The sequence below is a fragment of the Gallinula chloropus genome (genome assembly GCF_964237585.1).
Source record: "Gallinula chloropus genome assembly, chromosome: 3".
Taxonomy (NCBI): Eukaryota; Metazoa; Chordata; class Aves; order Gruiformes; family Rallidae; genus Gallinula; species Gallinula chloropus.
The window spans coordinates 120,900,576-120,928,017 of record NC_140087.1 but is presented as its reverse complement, the minus strand read 5'-3'; the positions used below and the strand labels follow the sequence as shown (position 1 = coordinate 120,928,017).

Genomic DNA, 27,442 nt, shown 5'->3' with positions numbered 1-27,442 from the left:
TTGCCCTCCAGCCCCTTCCCCAGCCTGGCTGCCCTTCTCTGGACTCGCTCCAGGACCTCAGCATCCTACTTATGCTTATGGTTCTATGGCTAGCCTAAGAACCTCCAAAATACACATCGAGTCATAGTGATGTAAAGAAACACTATGTCACTACAGAGGCCCTCAGTTCTAGCCGCTGAGATGCGTGACCTAATTAATTATATACCAGCACAGGAAGCTGCCTGCTTAAGAACAAACAAAAAAACCCAAAGACAAAAAAAAACCATCCCCAGATAACAACAAAAAAGAACCACCAAACCAAAATCCACCCTCCTCAAACAATACAAAAGCCACCCTTCCCAAAAACAAAACCTGTCTTGCACTAGATATCCACCAAGGAAAAAAAAAAAAAGATGATGGTATCAAAGGGCTGGAGCAGCTCTGCTGTGAAGCCAGGCTGGGAGAGTTGGGCTGGGTCAGCCTGGAGAAGAGAAAGCTCCAAGGGGACCTCACTGCAGCCTTCCAGTCCCTGAAAGCTGCCTGTAAGAGAGCTGGGGAAGAACTGTTCCTGAGGACATGGAGCGATGGGACGAGTGGGGGGATGGTTTAAACTAGAAAAGGGGAGATTTAGGGTGGGTGTTGGGACAAAGTTCTTCCCTCTGAGGGTGGTGGGTCACTGGGACAGGGTGCCCAGACAGGTGGTGGAGGCCCCATCCCTGGAGACATTCAAGGTCAGGGTGCATGGGGCTCTGAGTGACCTGCTCTAGTGAAGATGTGTCTGCTCACTGCAGGGTGGGACTAGATGGGTTCTAAAGGTCCCTTCCCACCTAACATATCCTATGATTCTATATATTTATTTTAGAGTCTAGAAATGGAAGACAAGAATCTGAAGTGTCTGTCCTACAGTCAGATAAGCGTATGGTGGAGCTGAGGCAAAACCTAAATGCCCATAAGCAGCCCCTGCTCCTACCAGAAGTCCATCCTTCCTCTCCCCAGATATTCTGAAGTCCAGCCCTCTTCCTTCATGCTCATTTAGCAAAAAACAAACAAATCACTACTTACCCTGCTCACTTCTGTCCTCAAAGAAGCACCAATGAGTTAGGTTCTATTTTTTTCTAGGGTGGTGTATGCTTATAAAAGCTGCCATGGACTTTCAACTACTCATTAAAAAGTTCTTTCATTTCACATACTCCCAGAGCCCCAAATGCAACACTCATATCACAGCAGTGCACTTGTCCTGCTCCATACCACCAGAATGGGTAAAGACATGAGCTATTTTAATGTAAATCAGAACCAGGGGAGAAGAGTTTGGTATCTCTAAAACACAAAATTCAGCATGCCTTTTAGGTGGAGGCAGTAAACAGCCATACCTCTGTAGCTTCTTTCCAGGAAGGCCAAGCATTCCAGCCCAGAGGGAAGGGTGCTGCCCATGCAAGAGCAGCAGATGCTGCATTCCTTCAGACCTAGGTCATGGAAAACAAACCCCCAAAATACCTACAAGATGTTGATTGTTGCTTTCTCCTCATGGGAGGAGGAAGAAGAAAAATACTCCTTGTATCTCTTTCTCATCTAAGGAAATTAAAATAGGTAAAAGCATATCAAATATTAAAGCATATCCTGAGGTGCTACAGCAATTGCAATTTTCCCTTCTTACTTACAAGACAGAAAACAACTTCCTCTGCATTCACTAGTTATTTATGACTTTACAGAGTTGTAAGACGGTGGCAGAATCAGGCCAACCCCTGTCAACATCATGGAGCGTCAAGTGTAACAGCATCACCTTTTGAATTTCTAGTTCTAACCTTACCACCACAGCACAAAAAAAAAGAGGACAAGTTAACCTCAAACTGATGCACACAAATAATCCAAAAAAATCTTCTTCAAAGTTCCTGAGGACTATGAACACCAGACATTAAGAGGTACAAGGTTTCTCCTTTTCTACTGACATAAGAAGCTCATAAATAACATAGGAAACAAACCATGACAGCTTTTACACCCCACTTTCCAATATATAAAGAATTCAGAAGACTGTATGTGATATTATCTCAATGATCTTAAAGGTCTTTTCCAACCTTGTGATTCTGTGATTATCCCTACCCATGTGTCCTAGTTGACCATAAAAATACCTATGTTAAAATCACTGATAACATCATATGGCATTGAACCAGCTTCTCAGGAGAACATCAAAGCTCAGTGTAGCATGTCCTGCCACAGACACTCAACTCCAAATGTTCAGATCAGTTTATTTCTAATTAGCTTGAGGAATAGATTGATACAGTCTGGAGTGACTGTCACAAAGAGGGATAGAGCTGTTCAGCATGAAGAAAAGTATTCTGGTTATGACTAATTACAGCAGATGGCAAGAAATGTCCTCACTTGTGTATTGATCTGAGATCCAGCTTCTGGAGTCAGGGCAGGGTCAGCTCAGCTGGTAAGAAAAGTTCTTCCGTGGCAGAGTTGTGGGGCTGTGGCACAGGCTGCCCAGGGAGGGGGCTGAGTCCCCAGCCCTGGGGGTGTTTAACAGGGGGGAGATGAGGTGCTGAGAGATCTGGGTCAGCACAGGACAGGAACGGTTGGACTCCAGGAGCTTAAAGGTCTTTTCCAGCCTTGTGATTCTGTAAGTCTGATCTCAAATATCCACAAACCAAAATTGGGAGGCATAAAGCCAGCTTAAGGCAGTTAAACTTAACAGACCCATTGCACATAAATATAAAACCCCACACACATATATTTAAGTTCTCTTCTTAAAATTGATACACACTTACTTGACAGGCATGAAATCTCACTGAAAGTGCTAGGTATTCGCTGACACTGCAAATACCTTCCGATGCTGAGGCTGGAAAAGCTGTCCTGAACTGCATCCATCACCTTCCACAGAGCCCAGCAGCTCCAGCCACTGAAATAACCCTTCAGCCTTCAGGAATATCATTCAGCATCGTCCTGAACTGCATCTATCACCTTCCACAGAGCCCAGCAGCTCCAGCCACTGAAATAACCCTTCAGCCTTCAGGAATATCATTCAGCATCATTCTGACCACTAAATCCATGTTAACGCTACCTCAGCAGGCATCATTATGTAAGAGTTGAAAACGAAGATGGAATGATTCCCCACAAGCACTCACAGCTGCAACACTTACTTAGAACACTGAAGGCAGATCTTAAGATCAAGTTTGCTCCCCTACTCTTAATGTGTTTAAAAAACGGGTAGATGAGGTACTTAGGGATATGGTTTAGCACAGGACAGGAACAGTTGGTCCTGATCATCTTAAAGGTCTTTTCTAACCTTGTGATTCTGTAATTCACTTCTCCCCATGTTTTACAGCCAGCAGGTCAGCCCCCTCTCTTTCTTGACTTGCTTTGTTAACAGGAAATATACTTTAAAGCCTTGAAGTATTCTCTTAACATATCACATCAACATAGGAAACAAATATTTCAAAGTTAAAGCTCAGCTTTCATTACTTATCCAGTCTTTTGTTCCATTCACGCTGTCAGAGGAGCACAGGGCAATTTGTTGGTGTCATTTCCTTCTTTTCATACACTCAGAGTTTTGACCTGATTTCTACCATTTCAAAGAATTACTACAATCAAAACAAATGTTATGCTCTTTAAAATGATTTTCCTGAGAGAGAAACCCACCTTGCATCGAAGTTAAAACAGCCAAGGGGCTAAACTGGAAAGCACTGGGTCGCATCCTAATTCCACCAAAACCCAAGTCCAGAAGAATTTTGACCCTGAGCCAAACACCAGCCAACTCTTCTTAAAGCAAATACTTTAAGAAATGTGTCTGGTTTTTAAATGTGCCTGGTTTTAACTTGTGGATTTAACAAATCAAGCTTCAATTTGCAAAGAGGATGCTTTTATTTTGTCTTACCTATTTATTTTACCTCTGGGAAGTGACCCTTACTGCTGCCACTGCTTTGTAATGGGAAGGGACTACAAATGACTTGCTATTCGAGGCAGCAATCCTGCTCCTTAGATAATTCACAATTGGAAACCTTTTGCCAACTCCAGAGGAGTCTGTGTGAAGGACAGGCTGCTTAGCAACTATCACCACCAGCCTCCAAACACCCTGCAAGCAGGTCAGCGATGTTAAGGGTACTCCAGAACTTGCTGCTAGATTACAGAGCCTATTAAAAGCCTTCCATTTAGAGAAGAATTAAGGTTGCAGGTACTTTACAAATGTATTAGGTTTTAAGAAGAAAAAGTACCAGAGGTTAAGAATCCAAACACAAGTTGAAGGTTATACGTGAAAGAAATTAATTTGTGTATTAGTTTCACTCTTTCCCTTACGTAGAGTAGGTTATTACTGAGTTGGCAAGATCAGAAAAGGCTTCTTTCATAGAATCATAGAATGGGCTGGGCTGGAAGGGACCCCAAGGATCACACAGTTCCAATCCCCCTGCTACCGGCAGGGACACCAACCTCCAGGCCTGGAGCTACACAAGGTTGCCCAGGGCCCCAGCCAACCTGGCCTTGGACACACCCAGGCAGGGGGCACCTACCCCCTCTCTCTGGGCAGCCCCTTCCAGCCCCTCACCACTCTCTCTGCAAAGAACTTCCCCACCAATCTCTCCTCTAACCCTTCCCTCCTCCAGCTTCACTCCATCCCTCTTGTCCTGCCAGTGGACGCCCTTTGAACAAGCTGATTCCCCTCCTGTTCGTATGCTCCCTTCATCCTCCCCTAAGGAATATAAGGTGGCCAAGAATGATTCCTAGCAGTGGCACAGCCTTCAGATCTCATTTCAAGAGGATATGGCTTACATTAAAAGTAGTTTTCACTCACAACACGGACACAGAGTTTGTAAATAACAGATAATTCTAATCTGCTGTGGCTAGATTAGCCACAAGAAGTAGTAAATATGTGTGATACAACTGGTGGGAGGAGAATTGCCTATAAAAACACTGTTAACAGAGTCTCACTGGTTTATTTTCTCAAGCAAAACAGAACAGGACAGAGGTTTTTAAGTGCACTGACACACACAAGCATAGCTGAAAAGTTCTTTAACTTTTCTGTCTGTGACAAGGATTAGCAGAGGGTTTCACTTCTGCTTTTACTCACGCCAAAGGCTGGGAGCTACAGCAAACACACTTCCCTCAAAAGCACAACTCGAAGGGCAGCAAGCACTTTCTCTCCTGGCAGAACTCCAGTTTCAAACTGGGTGCAGCATAACCCATCACTCATGCACCTAAAGACTCGGGAGGTGCAGAGTTACAGCTCGGTGTGCCAGCCCTGCTGTCCTCGAGACGTCATCTCCATCCTTTGTCTGTCCCAACTCCTCTCCAATTTAAGACCTTCCCAGGACAAACAAACAGATGGTCTTTCAATTTTGAAGAAAGGAAAATAATTTCTAGGTACTGCAGCCATTCATCAGGAGCTAGACATACAATTTTTATAACAGAAGCCATTTTTCACTAAAACATAGATGACTAGCAGCTGGATGCAGCATAGGATGCACATGTATGGGGTATGCTCTGTATTTTAGGACTTCCTACAAAATAAACTTTGATAATAGATGAAAAAAACAGTGATTTTACCATTTTCTTCAGCTATTTAAATGACTCTTGTCCATTTTAGGTGAGACGTTATTTTTAGCTCCTTCTTCTAACTTATTCAGGCTGTTCAGGAGCCTGATCAATCCAAAGCAGCAACACATACTTGAGGGAGGTCTTCAGAAAATTATCAGGTTGCCCAGAGAGGTGGTGGAGGCCCCATCCCTGGAAACATTCAAGGTCAGGCTTGATGAGGCTCTGAGCAGCCTGACCCAGTGAAGATGTCCCTGCTCAATGTAGGGCATTGGACTAGATGACCTCTAAAGGTTCCTTTCCAACCTAATTCATCCTGGGATCATTTTACAGAATGAAGTCCTCCCTGGAGCTGTTCAGAGAGGTGCAGCAGAGCTGTACTGGCAGAGTCAGCAATGCAGGAAAATTTCATAGTGCTGTTTCTGCAAATAAGAACTTCCTGTGAGGTGGTTTATGTCCACAAAACACTGGTAGGGGTGTTGGGAGAGGACGGCTTCCCTTTTTTCTGGATGCCAACTATCAGTCTCAGGAATGCAAACACACTCTTTCCCTCCCCTCATGACCTCCTGGAACGTTTCTGCATTACAAAAGGTTGCACAGATTGTAAGAGAAAGCTGAACTAACATCTAACCTAGAAATATCATTCTCTGTTAAGAATTTTATAAATCAGTCTGAATCCTTACCCACAGAGCAAGCCACCCCCCTCAGTGGCACAAGGTAACACAGCCGACCACGCTGAGCTGGTGTTTCCACATCACGGACTCACAGAATTGTAGGGGTTGGAGGGGACCTCCAGAGCTCATCAAGTCCAACCCCCTGCCAAAGCAGGGTCCCTAGGACAGGTCACACAGGGTGGTGTCCAGATGGGGCTGGAATCTCACCAGAGAAGGAGACTCCACACCCCCTGGGCAGCCTGTCCCAGGGCTCCCTCACCCTCACTGGGAAGAAGTTCTTCCCCAGATGGGTGTGGAACTCCCTGTGCTCCAACTTGAGCCCATCGCCCCTTGTCCTGTCCCCACAGCCCATTGAGAAGTGGCTGGCCATTTACTGATTCAAGGGAAGGCTGCAATGAGGTCCCCCCGCAACCTTGTACTGTACTCAGCATTGGTGAGGCCACACCTTGAGTACTGTGTGCAGTTCTGGGCTCCCCACCATAAAAAGGACATTGAGGTCCTTTGGCAAGTGCAGAGAAGGGCAACCAGGCTCGGGAAGGAGCTGGAGGGCAAATCCTCTGAGGAGCAGCTGAGGGAGCTGGGGGTGTTTAGCTTGGAGAAGAGGAGGCTGAGGGGAGACATTATCACCACCTACAACTACCTGAAGGGAGGTTGTAGAGAGGTGGGTGATGGTCTCTTCAGCCAGGTGACAGGAGATAGAACAAGGGGCAATGAGCTCAAGCTGTGCCAGGGCAGGTTTAGATTGGATATTAGAAAAAAATTTTTTCCTGAAAGAGTTGTCAGGGCCTGGAACAGGCTGCCCAGGGAGGTGGTTGAGTCACCTTCCCTGGATGTGTTCAAAAAAAGGGTTGATGAGGTACTTAGGGATACGGTTTAGCATAGGACAGTAATGGTTTGACTTCATGATCTTCAAAGGTCTCTTCCAACCTTGTGAATTCTGTGAAAAAATACTTATCAAGATACTGAATTACTGAAATACCTATTACAAAGCCCTAATTATGAAGACATTACAATAGCTGAAAGGAAAGCTTGTCAGCTTCAGTTTGCTGTACTCGTTCCCTGGAATAGGTTTCACCCTGTTCTTGTCTCTGGAAACTCTCCGTTGGGCAAAACAAGATGGAAAACATCTAGAAACCACAAACTGCAGGAAAAGTACACAGAAGTCAGCACTCTTTTCATTTTTAAGTATATTCTCATAATAAAAAGGCTCAAAGGTGGCTTGTTGGGCAGAAAAGGACTTGGGGGGACTTGCGGATGAGAAGCTGGACATGAGCCACCAATGTGCATCTGCAGCCCACAAGGCCAACCCCATCCTGGGCTGCATCCCCAGCAGTGTGGGCAGCAGATGGAGAGAGGGGATTCTGCCCCTCTGCTCTGCTCTGCTCTGGGGAGACCTCACCTGCAGTGCTGGGTCCAGCTCTGGAGCCCTCAGCACAAGGAGGACATGGACCTGTTGGAGAGGGGCCAGAGGAGGCCACAAAAATGATCCAAGGGCTGGAGCAGCTCTGCTGTGAAGCCAGGCTGGGAGAGCTGGGGTGGCTCAGCCTGGAGAAGAAGAGAAGGCTCCAGGGGGACCTTAGAGCCCAGAATGGTGGTGGAAGCCCCATGCCTGGAGACATGCAAGGTCAGCCTTGATGGGGCTCTGAGTACCCTGATCTCCCTGCTTGCTGCAGGGGGTGGGACTAGATGACCTCTAAAGGTCCCTCCAACTGTACACATTCTATGATTTGAATAATGCCTTGTTTTACAGATATTATGGGATACTGTACACCAGTGCCACACTTAACACACAACTGATTTCTGAGCCTGTATGAGTTCCACCTCCATTACAGTTATGTCTGCAGTATATAATAAAACTCTGCCTCACCTGTCAAGAGTAATGATTTTTTTTTAAGTCTTTTTTAGGAAATGTAAACTGACAACATGAGTGAATTGAGAATTACAAAGAAAAAGGGTTACAAAGGAACCTAGAGTCATTAGAGTCTATTTGGAGGTTTAAAAAAAGAAATTTTAATCGTTGCCTAAGACTTATCTATTCCCTTCAATCATAACTAGTTCATAACCCCTTTGTAGCCACCAAGTAATAATGCCATGAGTAGACTTCGCAGTACACAGTAAATCCCATTTTGATCCAGAAACTTTAGCCTTGATCTCTGCAAGAGGGAGAACAGACACCTACCTAAGGCAAACAAAACATCACCAAGTCATGCTAACGATTTTATTCATCCATAGGAAGTCCCTGGATGTTCACATATCCTTCAGAGAGGAGATTCTGATTTAACAGAGGTTTTTTGGGGGGAATTTGTGACAAAACTCAAGGCCCTGTAGCAAATCGTTTTGCCACTAAAGAAAAGGCTGACTGTTTCCACACGGTATAATTTTAATTTTAATAGGAGAAACCACCACTCAACCAACCCCGTCCCCTGGTAGCTTGAGGTTCATAAAGCCTGCCCAGCCTGGAGGTGATCAGGATTTTAAAATTGATTTTATGGTACATATGATTACTGAAACCCATACAGCACTATCCAGGATTGCTCAATAAAATAACTGTCTCGGTCACAGGGAAGGTGATTCCCTAGTTAATAACAGGAGGATGCTAAATTTTTGAAGTCATAGGAAAAGAGACTTCTTTTTTGGAGGACAAGTGGTTTACATGCATTTATTAATCCTCAAGTCTCTAGAGATACGTGCCTGTGGCAGAGGGTTGGAACTCTGTGATCCTTGGGGTCCCTTCCAACCCAGACCATTCTATGATTCTCTAAGTAATACATTCAGTTTGTAGATGCAGGAGAAAGCAAGGTCAATCAGTTATCACCTGGATTTTTCAAAACCTTCCTGAATTTTTAATGCAAAATCTGAAAAGAGCTAGAGACACACTTCTTCTGGCCACCTGGAAATGTCTCAGTGGCAGTTACACCAGCAAAAAGTCAGGTCCCACGTACGTGGAGTTGGGTTGCTGTCAAAATAGGAAATGCATAAAGAGAGTGGCACTTCTTACTCCTTTTCTTTACACATTCATTCTCAGGTCCCATGGGAAGTCAGGAGAGGTGGGGGCAGGAACTCCAAAGCCTCCTTCTCCTCTAACTCAGAGCCAACTGAAAACACCACATCAAATTCTTTGCTGTTTTAACCGACCTGACTGGCAGAGATTTTTTCTTGCAGTTGGACAGACACATTACGTAGCTGTAACACAGACACCTCACACATTAAACTATTTATTTACACCAAAATCTCCCAGGCTTGGTTGCTACCAGAGAGGCTGGAAGTGGGAAAAACATGCATATTTCCAGAAGTCATGGCTTGTTTTTCCAAATGTCACTCCCTGCCGCAGCGCGGCTGAGTCATGACAGGCAGGGATGTGGTAACACAGATTGCTGGTTCTAGAATTCTTTTACCAGCTCCTAAAGTGACCCCAGCATCTTAATGAAATGCAGCAAAGACCTTAAGATTTCCAGACTTACACTGCGCTGCACAAGGGTCTCAGGAGTGTATTTACAGTGTTATTTACTTTTCTCTGTTTAAGTAAAAGCCAGGATTCCTTGAACTCACTTCAGACACTAGATGAGGCTGAAATCAAAATGAATTATTTCATAGCACGAGGCACAGTTGTTGTTGATGGTGGATTTGGAAACAGCAGCAGGACTTGAGCATCGATTAACCCTAAAATTTAGAAAAAAATGTAACTAAAACTAACCATTTCCTTGGGCTGGTATTTAAGATTCCTCTGATGGAGCTGCAGAAACCAAGAGGATTTAGAGGTATCACATTCTAGATAGGATCCTGTTGAGGATAGGATCCCAGCTGAGGGAGCTGGGCTTGTTCAGCCTGGAGAAAAGAAGGCTGCAGGGGGGACCCCATTGCAGCCCTCCAGTCCCTGAAGGGAGCAGAAAAACAGGAGGGGAATGGGCTTGTTCAAAGGGTAGATAATGGCAGGACAAGGGGGATGGATTAAAGCTAAAGGAGGGAAGGGTTAGATTAGATATTAGGGGGAAGTTTTTTTACAGAGAGAGTGGTGAGGGGCTGGAACAGGCTGCCCAGAGAGGTGGTGGATGCCCCATCCCTGGAGGTGTTCAAGGCCAGGTTGGCTGGGGCCCTGGGCAACCTTGTGTAGCTCCAGACCTGGAAGTTGCTGGCCCTGCCTGTGGTTGGGGGTTGGAGCTCTGTGATCCTTGGGGTCCCTTCCAACCCTGTGATTCTGTGTCTGTGATTCCATGTTTCTGTTCCAAATCCTCACTCCTCCAGCGACGTTCCTGAGATATGCTGTCTCACTGTTTGCAGGCAAACCTTCAGCGCTGGTTAACGTGCCTCCACTTTTCCCTCTTCTTTTAAATCACCCCATATAAATTTCCTATGCTTCCTGCTTAGATTAGCAAGGGGTTATTTGTGAAAATGCAAATGAAGTATTCTTCAGCCTGGCATGCTGGTTTCTCACACTGGGCTCACCATCTTGTCTGGGCCGTCAAGGCAATTGCCAACTGATTCCTCCCTTGCCAGGAGGCAGGATTTGCATTATGCATTCTCCAAAGGCTGCAGCACGGGCATCTTTTAAACATCTATCAGTGGGTATAAACTATGCAGCCTTTGATTGGCCCTCATGTTGTAGAGAAACTATGAATAACGTTCTCAATACAGCTCTGGCCGACCAGGGCTTCAGAGAATCTCCATTTCCAGCAATTTTCAGCAGCTTCAAAGGCTCAAATCAACATAGGTACCTGACAGCTAAACACCACACGGTGTTTCTGGAGGAGGCAGCTATTGATACAAGCAAAACCACCCCAACCACACACAGTTAGATTTTATGTACCTTCTTAAAGCTCCAGTCCCACTGTCTGTAATGAGTCTTTCAAGCTGATGACAACCAACAGTCCGCATTAAATCTGGTATCTTCACTCTTCCCTTTATCACCACTTGCATTTGTGAAGTGAAATAATCAGGTATCAGGTAAAGAATACTGACACACAGTTCAGCTTTGCATGAAAAATCAATGATATGATGCATTTAAGCAGAACTCTTCTATGTGTTTACCTGAATTTCTCTCATTTCTGTCACCCTAAAGACTACTTCCTACCCCCCCCCCCCTAAAAAAAACAGCTCATGATTAACTGTAGATGTCCAGGAATGGGTTGTATCTTCTCCTGCACCCATTATTTTGTTTCACACTTTGGGTATCTTTTATTTCCTCCCCTTGCAAACAAACAATAAATCAACAAGTCACAACCTTAACCCTGTGAGTTTCCACAGGACTTCTCTGTTTTTACAGTAATTTAACAAATTGATTGTCAAACATGCCAGTTCTGACATAAATTGGTCCCCACCCTTAGCCACCTTTCCAAAGAGTTTTGATGCAGGGAATGCCCCAGTGCCAAGCCACCCTTACTGCCACACCTCTCCATCACAGTCCCATTCCCCTTCTTAAACAATGAAAACAAGCCCATGTGGTGGTTTAGCCCTGGCTGGAGGCCAGATGCCCACCAAAGTTGTTCTATCACTCCCCTTTTCAGTTGGACAGGGAAGAAAATACATATTAAGAGGCTCAGGAGTCGAGATAAGGACAGGGAGAGATCATTCCACAATCAGTGTCATGGGCAGAACAGACTCAACACAGAGTAAAGGAAAGAAAATTCCCTAATTTATTACAATACACACACAGAGAAAGCAGAGTGGAATGAGAAGCACAACCAGATCTTAAAGCACCTTCCCCCCACCCCTCCCTTCTCAGCAGACTTCACTTTAGTCATGATTTTGCTCCCTTCTTCCCCCCACATACTGGCACAGGGAGGGGCAGGGACTGGGAAAATGGGGTTCTCAGCAGCCCCCCCTTCTCTACCAGTACCCAGCTATGCAAAACTGTGACAGCCCATTGCAAGAAAAGAATAGTGAAATCTCATTTCATTCCAACATGACAAACCCTGCCCCACCGAAATTATTTTGCATTTTAAACAACATCCAAGAAGAAATGCAACAGCCACCAGACCCATTAATTGCTAATACCTTGTTCAGAGCAGGAAGCAAATGCTCACTTCAAAACACAATAAGCACTAGGCTTCCAAAGTGTCTTCCCAGCATGGAAAAATCAGCCTTATTTTACAGATGATGGCAATTCCATTGCAGGAAGAATAGAGAGATTATTGTTGTAAACTAAAAGCCTTCGATCAATGCTGAAATTTCCCAGTTGTTAGCCTCATATTTAATTTACAAAACCTGACCTTCCTAATTCAAAAGTCTTACCTGGCATCTCCTTTGGAGAGGTTGGTGTTTACAGGATGAAGAATAACCTTGTTTGCATCCACATCCACCACACATTTTGTATGCAGATCAAGCTCTATAAAGAAATGAGAAAGTGTCAAGTGCTGCTCCTAAAGCACTGGGATTATATACACCATTACTTCCTCCAGACACCAAATCTATTCACGCAGCCTGACAGCCACCCATCAGCTAGAGAATAGAAACAGGACTATTGCCAAATTCCACTTCTAGAGAGATTCTGATGGGATGGATCCTGTCCAGCTTTAAAGCACGCACTCTTTTCAAAACCAAGCAAGAGTACTTTGGTTTTACAGAAGGACAATCAGCCTATGCAAGGCAGTATGAAACTTCTTCTGGGGAAAGACCCATTAGGCATGGTACCACTTTGACAGCTCTTCTTATTGCTGTCTCAATGCCTCACACGCTCCAAGGGAAAGCTGCCCCTACCATCTGCAGCACATTTTCTCCAGCCACTGTCGTGATACTGCAGCATGCCATGCCAGCTGTCAGTCCTGGGGCACCTGCTCAGAGAAATTCAAGTCCTATCAAAAATAATTGAGGTCCAAGTGTGTAGGAAAGGGCTTTATCCTTCCCCACAGGCTCCCGGTCAGCTGGAAAGCTCAACGTTTCCAGATGACACTAAGCAATGGGATATACACTATGAGTAATAACTGGAATGTATGAGAATTCTCAGCCACAGAGGCAGGGGGAAGAAAAAAAAAAAAGAAAGGTTCAGATAACACTGACAACCAGCCAAGGTACCCACCCAGTGACAAATGGAGTGAAGATATTTAAAAAAAAGCACCCAGTCATTTGCAATCAAAGTCACTGCCTACAGCCTGAGGGGCCTGGACATAAACAAGCCTGGTCCTATGTTCATACACCCGATGCTGAACCTGGGGAGTGCACCCAAATGCCAATACCTTTAAACATGACACACTGATCACACCCAGCAGGGCACCCTGCAATGGCCTCACACGCTGCCATGACGAGGGGCTCCTCCGAATAACCTCCATACGGGGTTCAGCACCTCAGCTGAATCACCGAAATATGCTCCTGTCTAATCATGTTAATTATAATCCTCTTCCTCCTTCATCTCTGCTCTTTCCTTCTTTGTCACCTGTACTTGCTCTTTCACCTTACAGCACCTTGTAAACTCAGACTGAAAATCTCCCAGGCAAAGACCGCAGACCTTTAATTACTGCCTAGCACCTTGCAGCCTTCTTGCTGCTCGTAAGGAACATAATAAAGAGGAAATTTCTTTCACTGACATCTTTTTAAAGAAGTGTTATCACCTTTTCCTACCTGAAACGCAACAAAAAGCCAATGCTTGAGATTACTGGTCACAGCAGGCAGGCACACGATACTGAAATCCTTCCAAACCAAACTACTCCTCTGTTATTAAACTCTGCTTTTGTAGAAGGAAGAGACAGACAGGCTTCAGAAGCTAGTGTTTATCTTAATTCCTCTCCCCACCCTGAAAGGCAATTTACCTATCATTAATATGCAATACGTGCTTGCTTAGATGAAATTATATTCTCCATACATCCCATATCCGCCTAGCCACTTTATCTTGGGTCTGGCTGGTTAGTGATTAACATTCTGCATCGCAGTGACCTGCTTTTCCTCAAGTACTGGACAAGGTTTTTACGTGCTGCCTCCCTCATGCAAAGCCTAAGGTATTATGCACGCTCTAGACAAGCAGCATGGTCTCTGTCACCCTTTTCTAATCCATCTCTAGGGAGAATGCTGATGGCAGGTGTTGTATCCAGGACTGCCCAGTGAATTTAAAGTCTTGCTAGTGTTTGCTCATCTCTGAAATGCCTTTAGGGAAGTACACAGAGGGGATACAAGAGTTCCTTAAAGTCCCATGGAAAAGAGGACAGGCTCAAAGGCAATTAATCACAGGCAACACACCTTGTCTGATCATCATCATCACCACAAAGGTAACGTTAAACTTCCTCACCTAGGCATCCTGCAGACAGGGAACAGCACAGTTTCAGAAGATGTGGTGAGTCACCCTACGAGCTATTGCCAAACAGGGAGGTCCCAGTCCTTCCTCCTGGCTTCCTGTGCCTGCTGCTCACCTTCCACCACTAAGGCACATGTCAGACTCCTTCCTCTAAGTCACTCTTAAGTCCCTTCAGCAGCAGAAAACTACCTGACACGGGAAAGGAATGTACTCAGGTGTTACATCAGCCCAGGCAAGGCTCTGAAGAACATCAGAGTTCGCAGTGCAAACAAGCGGGTAGAGCCATGTGGGGGAGAGGGAGGAGGCAGAAGAGTAAGACCTTCTCCCAGCAGAGGTGAACTGCTGCATCAGCTCGTGGTGTTCCATGAAATAAACTCCTACGAAACAGTTATATTCGGCCTCTAAGCTGGGTTATGTATCCAGGGAGCCTAAAGACTACTTACCCCAGTTACCTTGCCAAAAGACTCACATGGCAGCTCTCCTTTTAGCTGAAGAAACACTTTAAATTCTGTTTTAATAGCACACCATACCCTCTCTACAAAGCCTGGCTCCATTACAGAGCATGTTCTTTGACTGATTTCTGATTTCTTTAATGCTTCTGGTAAATTGAGAGATGAATCTTGTATTAGGCACTACTGAAAATCCTATCATCATAATTTCCACCTCATTAAGTTTTAAATATTACTAAAGCAGGTTAGCCTTATAGCCAATTTATCTTCCTGCTCTTTTGGATATGATCAGGCATGTACTCCACCCTTACTTTTACTGGTTTCAGTATCTCCTCAGTAAGCAGAGTACTGGCTGCCCCTGAACAACAAGCAAAATTAGGATGTATCAAGCTAAGATAAGTGGGAGCATCCGAAACCACCAATTAGTTCATCTTGTAGTAAGGACTTGTTTGTGGAGGCTTGGGGTTATTATTTCTGTCAACTATATAAGGTTGTGGGCTTTTTTCAGGCATCCCAAAATTTAGGAGAAATGAAAAGACGATAGAAGTGGTTTGCTGTCAAACTTTGGAGATGGATCACTAATCCCACAGCTCAACAAGATTTAAAAGCTCACCTAGTGTTATTGCTAACTCCTATTGTTATTGGTAACCTACTTCTGCCTTCAGGAGTTACCAAGCAAGCACGATCAATTACTCATTTGCTTCACCAAATCAAGAAACTAATCAGCTAATTGCTGTTTGAAACTTTAAAACTCCCATCATCTCAAAGAACACTTCTTGCAGGGCATGAAAGCCTCTTTCAGAGCCTCAGAATAAGAGAGTGGTGACATCCATTATAAAAGGGGTAAGGTGGATGTTAGTCACTTTTCCACATTTACATTTCACAGCTGCACAAGTGTTAAACAAAGCTGGGCTGGGGCTGAGGGTGAGAGAATCATCGGTAAGTCATGTGTGTCCAAAGCTACTGGGAGAGAGTCTGTCAGATGACTTATTTTACTTGTCAAACTGGAAGGTGGGGCTTGAGGAGGCCATTCTCCCTCCCGCTTCTCTTGAGGTTTTTCAACTCGTAAGAGCTGGGTTTTGAGTGGAGCAGATCTTAGCTGAACCCACTCTCATGTATCACAGAATCACAAGGTCGGAAAAGACCTTTAAGATGATCAAGTCCAACCGTCCCTGTCCCATGCTGACCCATATCCATAAGTACCTCATCTACCCTTTTTTAAACACATCCAGGGGTGGGGACTCAGTCCCATTCCACAGCCCCACAACTCTTTCAGGGAAGAGCTTTTCTTAACATCTGAGCTGACCCTGCCCTGGGGCAGCTTGAGCCCATTGCCCCATGTCCCATCTCCTGGCCCCTGGCTGCAGAGACCATCACCCACCTCTCTGCACCCTCCTGGCAGGACAGGGGAGGTGGGGAGAAGGGCTCCCCTCAGCCTCCTCTTCTCCAGGCTCAACACCCCCAGCTCCCTCAGCCGCTCCTCAGAGGATTTGCCCTCCAGCCCCTTCCCCAGCCTGGTTGCCCTTCTCAAATGGGTAAACCCTAGATGACTATGCCTTTGATAAGGGCCTCACGGGTGCTGTAAAAAGAATTCACACCACCCACATACTCCTTGGGCTTTTTCACTCACCTAAGCAGCAGAACACATGGAAAAATCAGTAAGAAAGAGAGAGCAGGACAAGCAAAACCAGGCACAGTATGCCACCACATGCACTGCTGGATTCAGCAGACACTGGTGTGTTCCCAACAGCAGGTAGGAGTTCACATTCCCCACAGCAGTCACGCGCCTGGTAATCATAAACTCAACAGAGTTTCCACAACAGTGTTAGGAAACACCAGCAAAGGTGCCGCTTCCAAATGTACTAAACAGGTTTGAGGCAAGGACAGAGCAGATGTGAATCCTGGAGGAGAGGGAGAGAGAGAGAGTAGAGAGAGCAGCTTGGTCTGGTGAGAGGTGTCCCTGCCTATAGCAGGGGGTTGGAACCTCATGATCTTTAAAGTCCCTTCCAGCCATCGCCATTCTACGAGTATTTTGCAAAATGTTGGATGTTTTCAACTCTGGAAAGCTTCTACCTTTGTTTACAAGTCAGTTAGGAAACTGTCTTCATAGATTAGCTGCAGCTAATGACAACAGTGGCTGGATAATGATGTGCCCAGCTCACTCTGGTGGGGTACAGGATCAAAGCCAGTTGCATGAGGTGGCATATGAAGAACATTGCAGCAGCTATGTCATCATGGAGCTTTTTCAGTCACTACCCTAAAAACTCATCCCATCTTTAAGGTTACTATATTTCAGAACCAAATAAAATGTTCCTAACAGATAACTTTTCCAGGGCATTAAGAAGGGACATCTGAACTAGATCAGGTCACTCAGAGCCCCATCCACCCTGACCTTGAATGTCTCCAGGGATGGGGGCTCCACCACCTCTCTGGGCAACCTGGGCCAGTGACCCACCACCCTCAGAGGGAAGAACTTTATCCTAATATCCAACCCAAATCTCCCCTTTTCCAGTTTAAACCATCCCCCCTCGTCCCATCGCTCCCTGCCCTCGGGAACAGTTCTTCACCAGCTTTCCTATAGGCACCTTTCAGGGACTGGAAGAGGCTGTAAGATCCCCCAAGAGCATTCTCTTCTCCAGTCTGAACCAGTCCAGCTCTGCTCCAGCAGCTGGATCATTTTTGTGGCCTGCTCTGGACACAGGTCCATGCCCTTTTTGTGCAGGGGGTTCCAAAACTGGACACAGTATTCCAGCTGATGTCTCCACAGAGCAGAGGGGAAATTGAGGCAAAGCACTTCCTAAATCAATGACCCTTTATTTCCCTATACATTTTTTCCATCAGATTTCAATTAGAAACATTATTTTCTGATGCTTGGACAGTTTTTCAGCCCTTTTAGGCACCATCTGATCCCAAACCCCACTGAAACAAAGCTACGAACCTGATGTTGTAACAGAGGTCGAGTAAAGTTTGTGACAGGTTCCTCCTGGACCCACTGCCAGGTTTAGGACACCTGTAACTGCACTGTCACCTAAGGAAACATTTTTCACTGAAAGAGTTGTGCGGCTGTGGCACAGGCTGCCCAGGGAGGGGGCTATGTCCCTGCCCCTGGGTGTGTTTAACAGGGGGGAGATGAGGTGCTGAGAGATCTGGGTCAGCACAGGACAGGGACGGTTGGACTCCATGAGCTTAAAGGGCTTTTCCAACCTTCTGATTCTGTGAATCTGTGACCCCCTGGAGATGTGAAGCTCCACAGCATCCCTGAGACCTGTCACAGCTGCTCTTGTAGAGTTTCCAAAAAGCTAACTGAAGTACAGAAAATAAAGTGTGAAAGGTTTGAAGTGTGTGTACTAAGCTCATAAGCCAAAACTGGCCCCAAACACAAAAGCTCAAAATAATCTCCTGTCAAGAGAGACGATAGAAATTTTATATTTTAAATTGCCAGTAGATTTTCAGGAGATTAACATTCCCTTGAAGTTTAGAACTGGAATGCTGTGGCCTGAGCCTTCAGTTGCATTAAGAAATCACAAATGTTTTTTCCTACCTTTCTTGCTCTCAAAAAGCAAACAGCAATAACACTGAGAAACGTTTAAAATACAAACTTTTAAATATTTTCAAGTTAATTTATCACAAGGATTAAACAAATTCCACCCCTGAAAAAAAAAGGAGGCTGTTGTTTGTTTTCCTGTTTTTAGTTTTAAAAAGAAATCTGAAAGCAACTTCAAACACAACAGGTCCTCGAGTTTCCCTGCCAACATTTGTTGCCTCACAGTGACTTTTCTTTTTCTTTGCCCTTTGCCAAAACAAATAAAGAAAAAAACTGGCTATATGAGTGAGCACAAAAATGACTTACATCTAATATCAATGCTAAGTGCTTAAATATAAAATAAAAATAGTGTAATGGCCCTTTTAGGGCATTAATTTTAAGGCACATTCTGGGCAAAAATACAGTAATTTGACTTCTGGCCACCAACACAGAGTCTATGCTGGCATCTTTCAAGCTTCTTTGCTGTATATATGAACTGTGCAAATATAATTCATTAAATTTTCAGCCTGTTGCAATTAAAGATCATTAAATATGTATAAGTGCATCTGGAAGAGCACACAATGCTATCTAATCTTGGTGGTGAGGTGTAAGTCAACACAAACTCCTGAGCATGTTGTAGGCAAGCAAGCTGTCCTCACATGTTAACAGGGCACTGTCCAAATGGTAAAACAACTTATTCTATATTTTGCTGTTCCATTTTCTGCTAGGAAAGAGCTTGCCAAGAGGCGTTAGGAAAGGTACTCTGTGTGTCTGGACATAAACCTCACTCCCAGCGGCGCTGCTGCATGAGCTGCTCCCCGGAGTAAGTAAATAAATCAGCCTGGTGACTCTGCTGCAGCAAAGAGCTCTGAGGAAGTTCAACACACAACTGGGTGCTGCTGCATTGTTTCGGGCTTCAGAGTTAACAGGAATGAAATGCAGCAGTGTTTGCTCTGCCACCAACCACCCAAGAGCCCAGGCAGATCTATTCATGGAGTGTTTTCCTATCTGAGCTTCTGTTGACTTCAGGAGGAGCAAGCAAACCTGAAACCAGAGCGCTGAGGTGATCTCATACCGCACTTCAGGGTAGCTCTGGAGATGTCATTAGCACAAGAATCGTTTGCCTTTGTGGACTGACTGGTAGTCTCCTCTTGCCAGAGACTTTGGCTGTGACCAGTAATACCATAGGAGCTCTTCTCATAGAAGCCTCGCTGCAGAACACAGGATGAAACACTAACTACATGCTTGGCCCATTTGTCACCAAATCATAGAATCATAGACCGGGCTGGGTTGGAAGGGACTCCAAGAATCACAGAGTTCCAACCTCCTGCCAAAGGTAGGACCACCGACCTCCAGGCCTGGAGCTACACAAGGTTGCCCAGGGCCACAGCCAACCTGGCCTTGAACACCCCCAGGGACGGGGCATCCACCCCCTCTCTGGGCAGCCCCTTCCAGCCCCTCAACACTCTCTCTGCAAAGAACTTCCCCCTAATATCCAATTTAAACCTTCCTTCCTTTAGCTTTAATCCATTCCCCCCTGTCCTGCCAGTCTCTGCCCTTTAACAAGCCCATTCCCCTCCTGTTCCTGGGGTCCCTTCAGGGACGGGGAGGCTGCAGTGAGGTCCCCCCACAGCCTTCTCTTCTCCAGGCTGACCCAGCCCAGCTTCCTCAGCCTCTCTCCATGGGGAGTTGCTCCAGCCCTCTGAGCATCCCCGGGGCTCCTCTGACCCCTCTCCAACAGCCCCACATCTTCCTTGTGTTGGGCCCCAGCTCTGGCCACAGGACTCCAGCTGGGGAGGGCAGAGCAGAGAGGGACAATCCCCTCCCTGTCCCTGCTGCCACCCCTCTGCTGATGGAGCCCAAGATCGCATCACCCTTCTGAGCTGCAAGAGCCACTGCTGACTCAATCTCTAGGCTAATCCTGCTCATCCTACAAACACTATTTTATAGGGTATCAACCATCACCAGAAAATAGTAAAAACTCCAGGTGCTCGTGTATGACAAGGGTAACGGTGAAGAAAAGCCTGGTGTTTTGTGTATTGCCATCAGGACACAACAGGTGCTGCTGCATTTACTCTAATACCATAATTAACCTTGGAAGACTGCTTGCACAAACTCCAATTTATAGATAAATTGTTTCTGTTGTAATAATCTCCAGTGGGGAAAACAACCCCACAAACAAAACCACAAGAACAACCCCCGCCTCCTCCCCCCAAAACAAAAGAGGTATCAAGTGATTGGAAACACAGGCTCCTCCAAAGAGTAGGAGGAGGTAAAATTAGCACCTAACACACCCTGAACACCCTGAGTTTGCAGGGATACAGAAGCAAATTCCTTCCTTACAAGTGCCAAGTACAGAATCTTTATTTTAAACTAGAAAAGGGAAGATTTAGGTTGGGTATTAGGAAGAAGTTCTTCACTCTGAGGGTGGTAGGACTCTGGCCCAGGTTGCCCAGAGAGGTGGTGGAGGCCCCATCCCTGGAGATATTCAAGGTCAGGCTTGATGGGGCTCTGAGCGACCTGATCTAGTGAAGATGTCCCTGCTTACTGCAGGGTGGGACTAGGTGGCCCCTGAAGGTCCCTTCCAACCCAACACATTCTGTGATTCCATGATTTACCATCAGAGCACAAACAGATCCCCATTTGGACACAGGAACTAGTCTGGATGAATACACACATTAACATGAAACCTGAATCTATGTTTATGGGCAGTCTAGATATTTAACCTGGAAGCTTCCAGCCTTACACCACACTCCTACAAACAGTTCAGTCAGTCGGTGTTGCCAGAGTCTGGTCTCATAGTTTAAACCTCACCTGGCACACCCACACCGCCACCCCCACACGAGCTGTGCCATGCCACTACCACCCTGCCCAGCCTCCTGCCCACACCAGTACTTTTATTGCTCCTCAATAAATTCATTCAAAGCACTAAAGATGTCATTTTTTTTTTTTTTGCAGTTAAATTTCCTGCCTCACTTGTTCAAACAGAAGAGCATTAACTCAAGTGAGGTGTAACCACACACCAGGAGTAGCTCTCACTGGCTTCAGGTGCAGGCAGCCGTACCCCTGAGCAGAACTCATCTACCTGAAGGGAGGTTACAGAGAGGTGGGCGATGGTCTCTTCAGCCAGGGGACAGGAGATGGGACAAAGGGAAATGACCTCAAGCTGCGCCAGGGCAGGGTCAGATTAGATGTGAGGGAAAAGTTCTTCCCTGAAAGAGATGTGGGGATGTGGAACAGGCTGCCCAGGGATATGCTTTAAAAAAGGGTAGATGAGGTACTTAGGGATATGATTTAGGACAGGATGGGAATGGTTGGACTTGATGATCTTTAAAGGTCTTTTCCAACCTTGGGATTCTGTGATTTTTTACTACCCACAAAAGATGTCATATTTTAATTAACTCTCCACTGAACTGATTCAGAAGCACAGGGGAATGCACGGACTGAAACGTTCTTATGGGATGCCTGTACATCAAGATCACGTGAAAATAAACTATTCAGTCAGATGAATCTTAATTAAAAAGCCTATAGCTGTCTTTCACCTTGCTTCATGGTAGAGCTCGATCTTTGCATGGCTTTTACCATGAATTATAACAGATATCTGCTATGTGAAGGCAAAGGCTGACAGCATTCATCAAAGGAAATCCACTGCAACTCTATAATATAGCTATGAAAGAACTTAGTGACTGGTCCTGGGTTTGGTTAGGATAGAGTTAATTAAAAAACCCACCCACATAAAAAAAAAAGTGGTGCACTAGAAAATAACTTTAGTGAATGATATAAACAAGAAGACAGAAGACCAAGGGTCTTTTCTAACAAAATAGTACTGAGTTGAGGGGAAGGCTTATGAGGAGAGGCTGAAGTCCCTGGGGTTGTTCAGCCTGGAGAAGAGGAGGCTGAAGGGAGACCTCATGGGGTCTGTGGCTTCCTGATGAGGGGAGCGAAGGGGCAGCACTGATCTCTCTCCTCTCTTTGAGGACCAGGGATGGAACCCGAGGGAACGGTGTGAAGCTGCACCAGGGGAGGTTTAGGCTGGGTGTCAGGAAGAGGTTCTGTCCTAAGAGGGGTGTCAGGCACTGGCACAGGCTCCCCAGGGAAGGGGTCACAGCCCCAAGCTGGGCTGAGGGCAAGAATCATCTGGACGATGCCCTCAGTGCCATCTCTGACTTGGAGCCTGTGTGGAGCCAGGAGTTGGACTCGATGGTCCTTAAGGTCCCTTCCAGCTCAGGGGATTCTGGGATTCTATGATTATTTCATTCGTAACAGCTAATCATGAGCCCAGTTTGCAAAGGAGCATGTACACAACAAGAGAAGTCAAAACTGCTACCTAGCAGAGCCCACAACTTCAGATGTGACGCTGCAAGCATGGTGACATGGCAGTAGTGTCACCAAAGCCTGGCTTCCATGCACAGCTTGCAGGCTTGGGGTCTCATTTGAAGCAAGATGTACAAAAACAAGTAACCTGGATGCAAAACCCCAAGAATGTAAAACCTGGATGTAAAACCTCAAGTACAATTATGAACCCTGCCCCTCACTGCTAAAAATCAGTACTACAAACTTTACAGATTACCACTTTGCATGAGAATGAAGCAGGACCCTCAATCCTATCACCTTGGAACGCTGGGAATAACCAACTACTTGATACAGGAACCCCTTCAACATGCATGCAAGGAACCTTCTACACTTTTATGAGCTGAACAAGATTAGCAACAGTTAAACACACCACTATTACTGACCTAATAAACCCTCACCTAAAGAAATTCATAACTCAAACCCTAAAGACAACCACCACCACCACCATAAGTAAAGGCTGAGGCTGTTTCAAAGCTTAAATTTCAACAGTTGCAACCATCTGAGAAGTTAGCAGTTTTAAGCCCTTTGGTACAGAGGGAAGGAAAGAACATTACTCGTGATCCTGAAGAAAACAAATACTTGCTTCAGGTCCAAAGCCCCAGAACTTCATAAATACTTCTTAGGACAAAGTACATATTAGAGAGCTTCCAAGAAAGCCGCCTCTTGCCTCAAAGCCTATTAAAAAAGCAAAGCCACAGAAGTCTTCCAATGGGATGACTCTTCAGAAAACCAGTTACACAGACCCTTAGGTTTAAGTATAAAGGAGGTAAAGAAAAATACTAGGAGTCATATCAGTGTTTCTGTAAATTCTAGGAGTGTCAGGAATACAGCATGGAGGTATCAGTTACTTAGAGTGACCTGAAACATCTAGAATGTGACAAATAATCTGCTCAAAGAAAAAAACCCCAACAATTCTGATGTTTTGTTTCAGGGAGATAAAGACATTGATCTTTTAGGCTAGGCTTAAGATGAATTTAAGTATCACTCACACAATAAAAGGATGCTTAATAGCAGCTAAACGATTCTTATAGAGAGAAGTTGTGTGCTAAGAGTGTGGGGTTCAGGTCCTCAAACACCCCTTGGTCCTGGACAAGCCTCCTACCAACCAGGCTGCAGCCATCCCCTAGTCCATAACATTTTTCAATTCAAACAGAATAAAACAGCCCTGGTAACAAGATACATTCTCCTTTTCTCCCAGATTTATGCAGCTCAGTGTTAGGACATTCTCCAGCAAGGCTTCAAATAGATGTCCTGCTCTACAGCTGCAATCTTCCATCATTTTTCCCCTTTAATTCCAGCACTTCTTCCCCAAAATGTTCTGCAGAATTCAATCCCTTGTGGAAACAGCTTGAAGACCACTACAAGTGTACAAATTAAGGCTGTGCATATGTAGAACGTTCACTGGGAGCTAGAGGTGCATTGTTCATCATGCAACTGTATTTAATCTGACCACAGCGAGTTGGACTAGAGATCTCCACAGGTGCCTTCCAATCTGGATTATTGTATAATCCCAGGGGTAAAAAGCACTACACAGTCAGAAGACGTCTGGGTCCCAGCCAAGGAAATGACCTATGACAGGAAAGGGACATGAGCAAGAGGAAAGCCCAAGTCTATCACTGAAACAAGGCACCACCTTTCAGCTCCTTTCCATCCCAGCTCCCACCAAACTCCTCCACGCTGTCACTTAATCTCCTGCCAGGAATCCTCCACACGGATGAGAGAATCCCTCCTCAGCTTTGCAAACAGTTTCCTGAGATTTAACAAAATGTAGATTTTGGCCAAAACATCCTCAGTTCCCCTGACCCACCAGACTGTAAGGACATCACCTCATCAACTCCATCCCCTCTATTTCTGATTCAAAACCTCTTGTGAACTCAGTTTGACATTCCCCCTGCTTTTATTTTAAAATAAATACCTTATTTGATGCTTTACCTTCCACCCCTCATTTCTCAAAAGGAGTTAAAGACTTGTTCCGCTTCCAATGGCACAGAAGATAAAGAGCTCCCCCTCAGCCTTCTTCTTTCAGCTATTAAAGTGACTTCACTCCATTCCCTTTCCCCAAAAGGAATCACTGGCACACTCAGTGAGAACGTGGAGGGGGAGAAAAAGCCACCCCTACGTGTTTCTTGGATTACTGCCGTCTTCACCTTCCCATTCCTTGGCTGGAGCTGCCTTTTCCATACTTGCTTCCTCATAATTCCAAGCAAGTTTTTCTAATTACAACAAGTAATAAACATTTAAACAGATGCCCAGACTCCGGTCTGATTAACGTAACCCTTAGGCAAGTTTCACTGGGGAAGAGGAGGGGGGGGGGGAACAAAACCCCAACCCAACAAACAACAAAACTGAAAATAATGTTCCCTTGTAAAGTCCTGCTTCCTCTTCCACGATTTCCTACTTGGTTTTCTTTCTTTTGTCCTTCTAGTGCCTCTGTCATCTAGTTAACTCCAACCCACTCAACCACCCAGGGGGAAGAAGGGAGGTTACAAAGCTGAGGGCTGAATTAGCATAGAAAGAAGAAAATAAATACAGAAAGAGATGTGTTTCCACCACCACCCCCCTCAAAAAAAAAGATCCCAGGAAGCAGGAAGAAGGCAGAGCTCTCCCAGCAGGATCCAGGGCACAGCCCGGCTGTAAAGCAGGTGTAAGGTGTGTGTAGGGGGAGTGTTAAGAAAAAAAACAGCCATAAACCCGGGGAGGTTAGGAAAATGATGTCAGGACAGAGAAGAGTCGGGGCAGCTGCTGGGCAAGAGCCGCCGGATCCCCCCTCGCTGCTGGGCGAGAGCTCCCCGGCTTCCCCCTCGCTGCTGGGCGAGAGCACCCCTGACCCCCTCTCGCTGCTGGGCGAGAGCACCCCGGATCCCCTCTCGCTGCTGGGCGAGAGCACCCCGGATCCCCTCTCGCTGCTGGGCGAGAGCACCCCGGACCCCCCCTCGCTGCTGGGCGAGAGCCCCCCGGACCCCCCCTCGCTGCTGGGCGAGAGCCCCCCGGACCCCCCCTCGCTGCTGGGCGAGAGCCCCCCGGACCCCCCCTCGCTGCTGGGCGAGAGCCCCCCGGACCCCCCCTCGCTGCTGAGCGAGAGCACCCCGGATCCCCCTTCGCTGCTGGGCGAGAGCCCCCCGGATCCCCCTTCGCTGCTGGGCGAGAGCCCCCCGGACAACCCTTCGCTGCTGGGCGAGAGCCCCCCGGACAACCCTTCGCTGCTGGGCGAGAGCCCCCCGGCTCCCCCCTCGCTGCTGGGCGAGAGCCCCCCGGCTCCCCTCTCGCTGCTGGGCGAGAGCCCCCCGGCTCCCCTCTCGCTGCTCGGCGAGAGCCCCCCGGATCCCCTCTCGCTGCTGGGCGAGAGCACCCCGGCTTCCCCCTCGCTGCTGGGCGAGAGCACCCCGGACCCCCCCTCGCTGCTGGGCGAGAGCCCCCCGGACTCCCCCTCGCTGCTGGGCGAGAGCACCCCTAACTCCCCCCTCGCTGCTGAGCGAGAGCCCCCCGGATCCCCCTTCGCTGCTGGGCGAGAGCCCCCCGGATCCCCCTTCGCTGCTGGGCGAGAGCCCCCCGGACACCCCTTCGCTGCTGGGCGAGAGCCCCCCGGCTCCCCCCTCGCTGCTGGGCGAGAGCCCCCCGGCTCCCCCCTCGCTGCTGGGCGAGAGCCCCCCGGCTCCCCCCTCGCTGCTCGGCGAGAGCCCCCCGGGTCCCCCCCTCGCTGCTCGGCGAGAGCCCCCGGATCCCCCCTCGCTGCTGGGCGAGAGCACCCCTGACCCCCCCCTCGCTGCTGGGCGAGAGCACCCGGGTCCCCCCTCGCTGCTGGGCGAGAGCCCCCGGGGTCCCCCCTCGCTGCTGGGCGAGAGCCCCCGGGGTCCCCCCTCGCTGCTGGGCGAGAGCCCCCGGGGTCCCCCCTCGCTGCTGGGCGAGAGCCCCCGGGGTCCCCCCTCGCTGCTGGGCGAGAGCCCCCCGGATCCCCCCTCGCTGCTGGCCGAGAGCACCCTGGATCCCCCCTCGCTGCTGGGCGAGAGCCCCCCGGATCCCCCCTCGCTGCTGGGCGAGAGCACCCTTGACCCCCCCTCGCTGCTCAGCGAGAGCCCCCGGGCCCCCCCCTGCTGCTCAGCGAGAGCCCCCCGGCTTCACCCTCCGTGCTCCCCGCTCCCCTCCACGCGTGCAGAGCACATAAACAACCGCGGAGCCCGCACCCCCCGCCGGGACACACACTGTACAGCCGCGGACAGGCACCGCTTGCCCCGACAGACACCCCCCCGGCCTCCCGCCGGGCTCTGCCCCTCGGGCCCGCTGCCCTCACGCAGTCCCCGGCAAGCGCCGGGAGGGAAGGGGGATTGGGAGGAAGAAGAAGGAGGAGGAGGAGGAGGAGGGGGTCGCTGAGGGGGGAGGGTCTCACCTCGCCGGTTCATGGGGCGGACGCGCACCGCCACCTTCACTTTGGAGTCCCCCATCGCGCAGCTCCAACCTCCCCGGCTCCCTCGTCCCTCTTCGGCTTCCGTCTACGGAGGGACACCCGGCGGCGCGGGGAGGAGCACGGAGAGGGGCGTGAGGGTGGAAGAGGGGGGGGGGGGGTGTGAAACCGGGGGCGGCGGGAGGGAGGCACCGTGCGTGACCAACGTGGGGCCGGACTACAGCTCCCAAAGTACAGCGCGGCGGCTCGGCGGGAACGCGGGGGGAGCGTGGCGCGCTGCACGCTGGGAGCTGTAGTTCTGTGCGCAGGCACCGGCGGGCCGGG

The 27,442-nt window shown here is 47.6% G+C and overlaps 1 protein-coding gene across 1 annotated transcript in view; it reads right to left on the bottom strand.

Annotated features, from left to right (window-relative positions):
- The window catches only part of KIF13B (kinesin family member 13B), a gene marked incomplete at its 5' end in the record, with an annotated part of 153,814 nt that extends 126,656 nt beyond the window's left edge, over positions 1–27,158 (bottom strand). The window contains 2 exons of the mRNA XM_084261969.1: positions 12,405–12,498; positions 27,104–27,158. Coding sequence (XP_084118095.1) covers positions 12,405–12,498; positions 27,104–27,158 — 149 coding nt within the window. The remainder of the gene's footprint in view (positions 1–12,404; positions 12,499–27,103) is intronic.
- Positions 27,159–27,442: the final 284 nt, after the last annotated feature.